General features: G+C 36.5%; 1 protein-coding gene across 1 annotated transcript in view; it reads right to left on the bottom strand.

Annotated features, from left to right (window-relative positions):
* Positions 1 to 3,895: 3,895 nt before the first annotated feature.
* The window catches only part of LOC111197013 (nuclear GTPase SLIP-GC), a 56,106-nt gene continuing 50,899 nt past the window's right edge, over positions 3,896 to 9,102 (bottom strand). The window contains exons 18-21 of the mRNA XM_022686410.2: positions 6,086 to 6,194; positions 5,869 to 6,002; positions 5,668 to 5,749; positions 3,896 to 5,389 (exon numbers count right to left, since the gene is read on the bottom strand). Coding sequence (XP_022542131.2) covers positions 5,346 to 5,389; positions 5,668 to 5,749; positions 5,869 to 6,002; positions 6,086 to 6,194 — 369 coding nt within the window. The 3' untranslated portion in view covers positions 3,896 to 5,345. The remainder of the gene's footprint in view (positions 5,390 to 5,667; positions 5,750 to 5,868; positions 6,003 to 6,085; positions 6,195 to 9,102) is intronic.

Raw genomic sequence — 9,102 nt, 5'->3', positions numbered from 1 at the left:
GTGACCCGGAAACTGATTTCATGATGCCATCTTGCCGCCTGTCCGAATACCGTAGGAGACGAAAGAAGCCGCTTAAAATCTACCTCGAATAGGCTTCCAACAGAGGGTACATGAGAGCATCCCGAATGACATCACTGCATCCACGCCCACAGAGCACGCAGGAATGGAGAAGGCAATGCCCAAATATACATCATAAACATATTAATTAACTATAATCTAACTAAACAGCCAGTAAAGCAGTAATATAATTTTTAGTTTAGATAAGCTGTATATTCAGTAAAACTATATTAATGATCATATATGTAACATGTTCAACATAGTTGTTCAACATAGTTGTTCAGGGGAAGGATACAAAAGTTGTCTCAGAGATTTAACCTGTCAGTTTCCACTGTGAGGAACATAGTAAGGAAATGTAATACCACAGGGACAGTTCTTGTTAAGCCCAGAAGTGGCAAGAAAAATATCAGAAAGGCAGAGAAGAAGAATGGTGAGAACAGTCACGGACAATCCACAGACCACCTTTGTGCACACCACAAACAGAGTCACCTGAGGTGTGGTTTTGCTCAGGCAACTCTGTTTGTGGCGTGCTTGCAGAAATTACTTTAAGTTTAAATCTCTGAGACAACTTTTTGTATCCTTCCCCTGAACAACTATGTTGAACAATCTTTGTTTTTAGATCATTTGAGAGTTGTTTTGATGAGCCCATGATGCCACTCTTCAGAGGAGATTCAAATAGGAGAACAACTTGCAGTTGGCCACCTTAAATACCTTTTCTCATGATTGGATACACCTGACTATAAAGTTCAAAGCTCAATGAGGTTACCAAACCAATTTTGTGCTTCAGTAAGTCAGTAAAAAGTAGTTAGGAGTATTCAAATCAATAAAATGATAAGGGTGCCCATACTTTTGCACTGGTCAAATTTTGGTTTAATGCATATTGCACATTTTCTGTGTATTACTGTGTCCATCAGTTATTAGATATATCAAACTGAAATGGCTGTTGCAAACACCCAAATATTTAGAACTAAAAATGATTAAGATTAATAGGGGTGCCCAAACTTTTTCATATGACTGTATATATATATATATATATATATATATATATATATACAGTGGCGTGCACAGACATTTTGGGGGGCAAGTGCTCAGGGGGGAAAAGGACACTTTTTAGCGCACATGGAACACTTCATTATAAAAAAAATTACACACAAATGTTGAATGAAATTTGACTTTTATTTGTAACATTCTCTAAACATGAGTTTTCAATGGAAAAATGACACACCACCAACTGATAAAATACATATACAATATACAGTCACTGTTATGTCCTTCAGCTAACTTCTGTTTACCTAATATACACTCACAGGCATGTATTCACTAGGGTAGGACGGTTTGACAAGGAGGCACACCTCGGCAGAACACCAGCCGGTCTCCTGCAGCCCAGAACAGAGGAACCACACACAGGAGCAAAGAGCTAAAAACATGACGACCCAACCCGACCCAACACTGCGGATGTTTATCAAGCTTTAAACTCTGACTCTGCCTCGTAACGCTGCTCGGTTAACGCGGACCAGCATCCTCACTCCATCATACAGCGATTTACTCACAATTTACTCACGTTTTTAATCTTTTTCTCACAGCCCCAAGCAAATCAGTCCAGAACCGGGGCTGTATGTGGTCGTCCTCACGTTATCTATCATTGATTTGGGCTAGAGCGGCTAGTTTATCTGGTAACCAGTCGGCTAAAGATGCTTAGTAGTTTGGTGCTGTATGAGACATTTTACTGCACAACAAAATGCTTTCACGTTGGGCTTAGAGGGCAAACGGTAGGATTCTTCTTGATGTGTATGTTACCTGGCTGGTGGGACACCGGGGAGAAGAAGCCTATCTGTTGCTGTGCGTGCTGAAGACTCGCTGAACTGAACTGCTGCTGCAGCGCTAGTGTTGCTAACTCCTCAGTAAAGAAAGTAGCTATTGGCTGTCCTGAAAGTCGCTAGAAGTCGATAAATGACGTCATTGCCTAATTTGCATAATGCATGTTTTTGAAGCTGTAAAGGGTTAATGTTGAGGAAGAGTAAAAAAAGTAAAAAAACACCCTAAATATGTTAGAACTGTTATTCTACGTTTTTTTTCTTCATTTTTTTAAACCTATCATAGACTTTTTTTTTAATGATGAGCTGGCTAGCTAGATGTTTAGCTTTTTACAAAGAGGAAGACACTGTGGACGAGGTGAGTGGTGCAGGTTAGATATTCTGTGGGCGGGGTCACGTGACAGAGGAAGAGAGAGGTCGGGTGTGTGCGAGCTGATTTCAGGGCATTCTGTTTTCACTCTTTTTTAATTGCTCAGGTTTTCAAAAGATCATTTCACACCGGCCACAGTAAAATCTTAATAATAATAATATTTACACAAAAAAAACAACGAAGTTTCAAAAGGGCACTTTGGTTATTATGAATTAATATGACTTTGATTAATATGAATTATTTTGGTCAATAATTCAGTTCAAAATGTGAAACTCATATATTATATAGATGTATTACACACAGAGTGATTATTTATTTTATTGTTGATGATTTTGGCTTACACCCAATGAAAACCCAAAAATCAGTGTCTCAGAAAATTAGAACATTATATAAGACCAATTTATACGTTTGGCAGTGTGGGCAGTGTGCTAAGTCCTGCTGGAAAATGAAATCTGCATCTCCATAAAAGCATGAAGTGCTGTAAGATTTGTGGGAAAACACTGCACTGACTTTAGACTTGATATAACACAGTGGATCAACACCAGCATGGTGTTTCATTTTCCAGCAGGACTTGGCACACTGCCCACACTGCAGAAAGTATCAATTGGTCTTATATAATATTTTAATTTTCTGATACACTGATTTTTGGGTTTCATTGGCTGTAAGCCATGATCATCAATAATAAAATAAATAAACGCCTAAAATAGATAACTCTGTGTGTAATACATCTATATAATATATGAGTTTCACATTTTGAACTGAATTACTGAAATAAAGTCCCTTTCCCTTTGTCTGCCCCTTTATTTAATAAAGTCATGTTTTATCTGCATCAGCGCTGTCCTGTCCAGCCAAGACATGACAGTGTGTGTATTGTTTATATTTCGCTTATGGACAATAACAACTGGTTTCTTCATTACAATATAAGATGAATTCATTTATACACTTATTTATATCCATAATACAATATTTCAGCAGGAAAACACGTGTTTGTAATGTGTGACAGCGTCCTGTATCAACTGTGTTAAACACCTTCCTTAGTACAAATACACTTGGGGAGCATGGGAGACCCATCCAATATGGCGGCCGCGCAGAACGTCAGCACCAATAGGCAGCGTCAATCTACGAGGCGTCTATGTGTATTATGTCTACGAGTTTATAATAAAAATACACAAATAAAATGATTATACCAACTTCTATGTGAATTAATAAAGTTATGCTCATGTAGTGTCTTTCTAGACACCGAGGATGCTTCACAATCCTGTCTTTCACACAACTATTTACACTCAGCACTCATCCACACTCTGCAAACTTACCTGCTGAGGGGTACACGTCATAATATCAGACGGAACACAAAGCTTGTAACGCACATGTGTCACAAAATTTGAACTGGCACACCAAAAATACATGATATGCAGTTTTAAACCATTTGCTTTTTTAGTCATAGGGTAGGTATAGGCGTATAATGAATTATGGGTGTGTTAAGGCTATGGTGTCATATTTTCAACACCAAAATAATAGACCTTTTAGATAATATGAGTCAGGTTTAGGGCTATAACAACCAATACACATTAATATCAACAATGTACATAATATTAAACTGTAGGATTACATAATATATCGGTGATTGATATGAAATAATTGATTATACAAGTAATAGTTAGGAATGTATTAATCATTTATTGTCATCATCATTCAAAGTAAATTTACCAAATCATACTTTGAACTTTTTAAGTGCATTGGAAAGTAAACATTGTCAGATAAAATAAGTTTTAAAATTACATACATTCGATACATCATGAATAAGATATACTAAGTTGCCAGATGTAAATGAACTTGAACGACTTTTGGGAAGTCTTTCCACAAGGTGTATGAGTGTTGCTGGACAAGAAGGCCTGGTTCGCAATCTTTGTTCTAATTTATCCCAAAGGTGTTTTACTGGGTTGAGGTCAGTCAAGTTCTCCCACACCAAACTCGCACAGCTATGTCTTTAGGACCCTGCTTTGTTCACCGGTGTGCAGTCATGTTGGAACAGGAGGGTCCATTCTCAAACTGTTCTTGCAAATTTCGGAGTGTGAAATGACCCAAAGTCTCTTGGTAAACTAAAGCATTCATAGTTACTTTTACTGGAATTAAGGGGCTAAGCCCATCTCCTGAAAAAAAAAAAACACCCCACACCATAATCCCCCCTCCACCAAACTTTACATTCAGTACAATGCAGTCAGAAAAGTACCATTCTCTTGGCAACCACCAAACCCAGACTCTTCGTATTGGCAAACAGAGAAGCATGATTCTCCACTCTAAAGAACATGCAGACATGCTTTCCACCACTGTATTCGAGGCTTTGCATTGAATTGCTTGGCTTGGAGATATAAAGCTTTGGATGCAGCTGTTAGGCCATGGAAACCCCTTCCAAAAAGCTCTCTACGCCCTGTTCTTGAGCTGATCTGAATGGCATAAGAAGATTGGTGTTCTTTAGAATAATTTTTTGTGGCTCAGTCAATGTTGTTTTCAATCGCTTCCACTTCCAGTTGACTGTGGAATATTTAAAAGAAAGAATATTTCACAACAGGTGGAATTCACAGTACCATAAATGAATTCACTGAACTCCTGAGAGTGATCCATTCTTTCACTAATGTTTGTAGAAGCAGTCTGGTCCTTGGTTTTATACACATGTCGCCATGGAAGTTATTAGACTACCTGATTTCAAAGACTTGGATAGGTGTATGAATACTGTTGGCAAGCTAGTGGATCCATACACCAAAGCTATATGTATAAAATACAGTGAATAACAAAACTACTTCTACTCAAACATGTTTTGTGAGTGAAAAATAAAGACAGACATTAGGATTTAGCTAAATTCTGGCAGCAGTGATACTAGTAAATAAATGGTTAAAATTAGCAGTTGAAAATCACTACAAACCTTTTGATTAAAGTAGTATATAATAAAAAAGCAGTATATAATAAAAAACAGTATAATAAGGTCAAACCCCACTCCCAAAGCATCAGACATTTTAAACACCACAATAAAAACAATAACAGCTGCTGACAAACATTCTCATGTGAGCACCAGTGAAGTTTCACAAATCTGTGGATGATGAATCTCACTATTGAGATAACATGTTCAGTGATTCTGTGTCTTTGCTGATGTCTGCAACAAAAAATAATCAATTAAATGTCAAAGTATTTCTTTTGGTAATATCCCACAATGTCTCAATTAATATAATTAAATTTTTGACATTCTTTGTAACTCGCATTTGTTCTTTACATTGTTTCAAAATTCCATGATAAATAGACCGATAAAAATGAATTTCCTTCTAAAAATAAAATTGCCATTTTTTGCTCTTAAGGTGATCATTTACAGATTATTCGTTCTAATGGACATTTCATGCAGAAAATTAGCCCAAACATAACATATGAATAACTTACCCATGAAAGGTAAAGTGTTTTCATTAAGTGAGAGATTAATTGATTCCATTAATTCAGTTCTCATCATCTCCACAATAAACTTCTGTTGAATTAAATATTCATATTTTCATGTTAATATTTATAATATTTTCCATTTATTTAAAAAAAGACATTTAATCTTAGAAAAACTTTTAAAAACATTTTTTTTATGCAAATACAAACCATTGTGTGATCCAGCAGTGCCACCATCTTTCTCTTTGCTTTCTGGAACATTTCACTTTTTGATGATTCAATGTGGTTGAGGAGCATATCCTGCTTTATCTTTGTGCAGCCAGGTCCTTTAACTGCAGCAGCATCTAATACAAAACCGCATGAGTTGTTTATGTTAGGATTGAATTGAAAGTATATAATTTGATAAACTACTATTACTGTAACTAACCTTTGTAGCATGGCTGCATGTTCGTTTGAATGGATTCAGAAAGAGATGCATATATTTTCTTTTTATTCTCAACAATCTCCTGCTGAAGGACTTTCTTTAGGTTGTTTTCCTGGTTAAATGAACAAAACAAGAGTAGACAGACTCATTAACGACCTTGTGTAAACCTTACGCTTTGGTAGGAGTTTGGTGCAGCTGGGAAAGAGCATGGGGGAAAATTACATGTTGGCTGTATACAGCTGTGGAAAAAAATATTAAACCACTTCAAAAAAATAATGAGTTTCTCTAATTTCACTTTATAGGTATACGTTTGAGTAAAATGAACATTGTGATTTTGTTAACAACATTTCTTCCAAGTTCCAAATAAAAATATTATCATTTAGAGTATTGATTTGCAGAAAATAAGAAATGGTCAAAATAATGAAAAAGGGACAGTGCTTTCAAACCTTAACTGATGCAAAGAAAACAAGTTTATATTCATTCAGAAACAACAATGCTAATGTTTTTAAAGTTCAGGAATCAATATTTGGTGGAATTAACCTGATTTTTAGTCACATCATTTATTCATCCTGGCATGCTCTCCACAAGTCTTTTACGCTGCTTTTGGGTGACCGTAAACTCCCGGCACAAAAATTTAAGCAGTTCAGCTTTGTTTGATGGTTGGTGACCATCCACTTTACATCTACATGATTACATTCAAAGGTTTGTCAATGGCGTTTAGGTCTGGAGATTGATCGTCAACTTATTTGAATGTCAGTCAGCAAATAAGAGCCAGGCAGAAGTTTATTTTCAGCTTTGCTCAACACCTGGCCATTAAATGTTTAGATTGAGACCTGTAAAGGTGTACTTGCACCCACTGTGAAATTTGGTGAAGGATCGGTGAGGATCTGGGGATGCTTCAGCAAGGCTGGGATTGAGCAGTTTGGTCTTTGCAAATGACACATGAATCAAGCCTCATACAAGGTTATCCAGGAAGAAAACTTGATTCTTTTTTCTCTAGCAGTAGTCCAGTAGGAAAATGCTCAATTCCACACAGCTAGGTCAATCATTGAAGATGAAGGACCACCAGATCAAGAACTTTCATGGCCAAAAACCTATAGAATGTAATCAAGAGGAAGATGGATGATCATAAGCCATCAAACCAAGCTGAACTGCTTGATGTTTTGTGCAAGGAGTGGCATAAGGTCACCCAAAAGCAGTGTGTAAGACTGGTGGAGAGAATGCCAGTACGCATGAAAGCTGTGATTAAAGTCTTGTTGTTGTTTCTATTTGTATATGAACTTGTTTTCTTTGCATTATTTGAGGTTTGAAAGCACTGCATCTTTTTCATTAATTTGACCATTTCTCATTTTCTGCAAATAAAGTCTCTAAATTAAATTTTTATTTACAGTAGTTTATAGAATAAAAACCCAATACTCATTTTACATGAACATATACCTATAAATAGCTAAATCAGAGAAACTGATTATTTTTAAGTGGTCTAATATTTTTTTTCCAGAGCGGTATATATGTGTTACTCTTGTATTGTATCTTTTTATTTATTTATTTTTATTTAATGGCCCAAATAGAATGTAATATCATGTAAACAAACAAAAACAAACAAACAAAAAGCCTAAAAGAGGCTTGTACAAAGTACTTTCCCTTCATAGAAAGTTTAAGAGAAACAGAAAAAAAGAAGAAAAGAAAAATATAATAATAGTAATTATAAAATGTAGTTACTTAATAAACATAATCACAAAAAATATATATACAAACACTTCTCCTGACGTATAAATCCCTCAATGGTCTGGCCCCGCATTATCTACAGGAACTCCTTACTCCTTACAATCCGCCACGTTCACTCCGCTCCCAAGACGCTGTCCTGTTATTAGGAGGAAGAGCTTTCTTTTATAAAGCTCCCCAACTTTGGAATAGCCTCCCTATTAATATACGGGACTCAGACACACTCTCAATCTTTAAATCTAGACTCAAAACATTTCTATTTGCTCAAGCTTTTGAGTAATGTCTCATTACAATTTTCTTCCTCTTACAGCTTATCCAGCATATATACACCCTGTCCTAATCATCTGCTTTCTCTTTCTCTCCACATGTCCTGAGCTGCTGCTGCCAAGTGCCCATCCCACTCCAGCAGAGTTTTATAAAACCATTCTAACCCCTTTTTCTTCCCTCCTCTCTCTGTTCTCTCTCTCTATCTTTCTCACATGTGCTGAGACTCCTGGCCGGCCGGTCTGCCTGGATGTGTCCGTCTGTGGTTCCAGCTTTCAGGATTCAGCCCTGTCCTTCTACTCATCAGAATTATTACACAACCCTTCTAACTTCTGCTTTTTGTTTCTCTTTCTTTCCTTTCTGTTTTCTCTATCTATCTCTTTTACATGTATGGAGATGCCCTGTTCCTGATGTTCCCAGCCTGGCTCTCCACTGCCCGCTGTGTTGTACTCCGGCTCTGCAACCCTGCACTGATTAATATTAACACACTCAGTATCTGTTTCTGTATTAGCCATAGCTCTATAATTTGTGCCCATCACATTCTTATATTCATAAATTAGTACATGTTATATTAGCCATAGTTCACATTAATTCTCTGTACTGTTTTTGTTCTGTTATTTGTTTGTTGTTTGTTGTTTGTTTGTACTGAGCGGGTCAACCCGAGTAGGATGGGATCCTCTGACTGAGTCTTGGTTCCTTCCAAGGTTTCTTCCTCTTAAAGGGAGTTTTTTAAAGGGAGTCTTGCCACTGTGTCACCAAAAAAACATCTCTGTGGTGCTGCTCATAAGAGGCCTGAACCTGTTTTACCTGTAAAGTGGCTTTGTGACAACCTTTGTTGTAAAAAGCGCTATATAAATAAAATTGAATTGAATTGACATATTTAGTATTTGAATTGGTTAAATTGAGTAGTTAAATTTTTAGCTGTTTTTTGAAACTTGATGATTCTAGTGCAGATTTTAAAGTAGGCAGTTCCAAATTAACGGCCCTCTGTGAGAAAGTGCAAACTGTCCAATTGATGTTCTAAAAAAAAGCAG

Source organism: Astyanax mexicanus, chromosome 1 (genome assembly GCF_023375975.1).
Source record: "Astyanax mexicanus isolate ESR-SI-001 chromosome 1, AstMex3_surface, whole genome shotgun sequence".
NCBI classification, from domain to species: domain Eukaryota; kingdom Metazoa; phylum Chordata; class Actinopteri; order Characiformes; family Acestrorhamphidae; genus Astyanax; species Astyanax mexicanus.
This window is presented reverse-complemented; position numbering and strand designations above follow the sequence as displayed.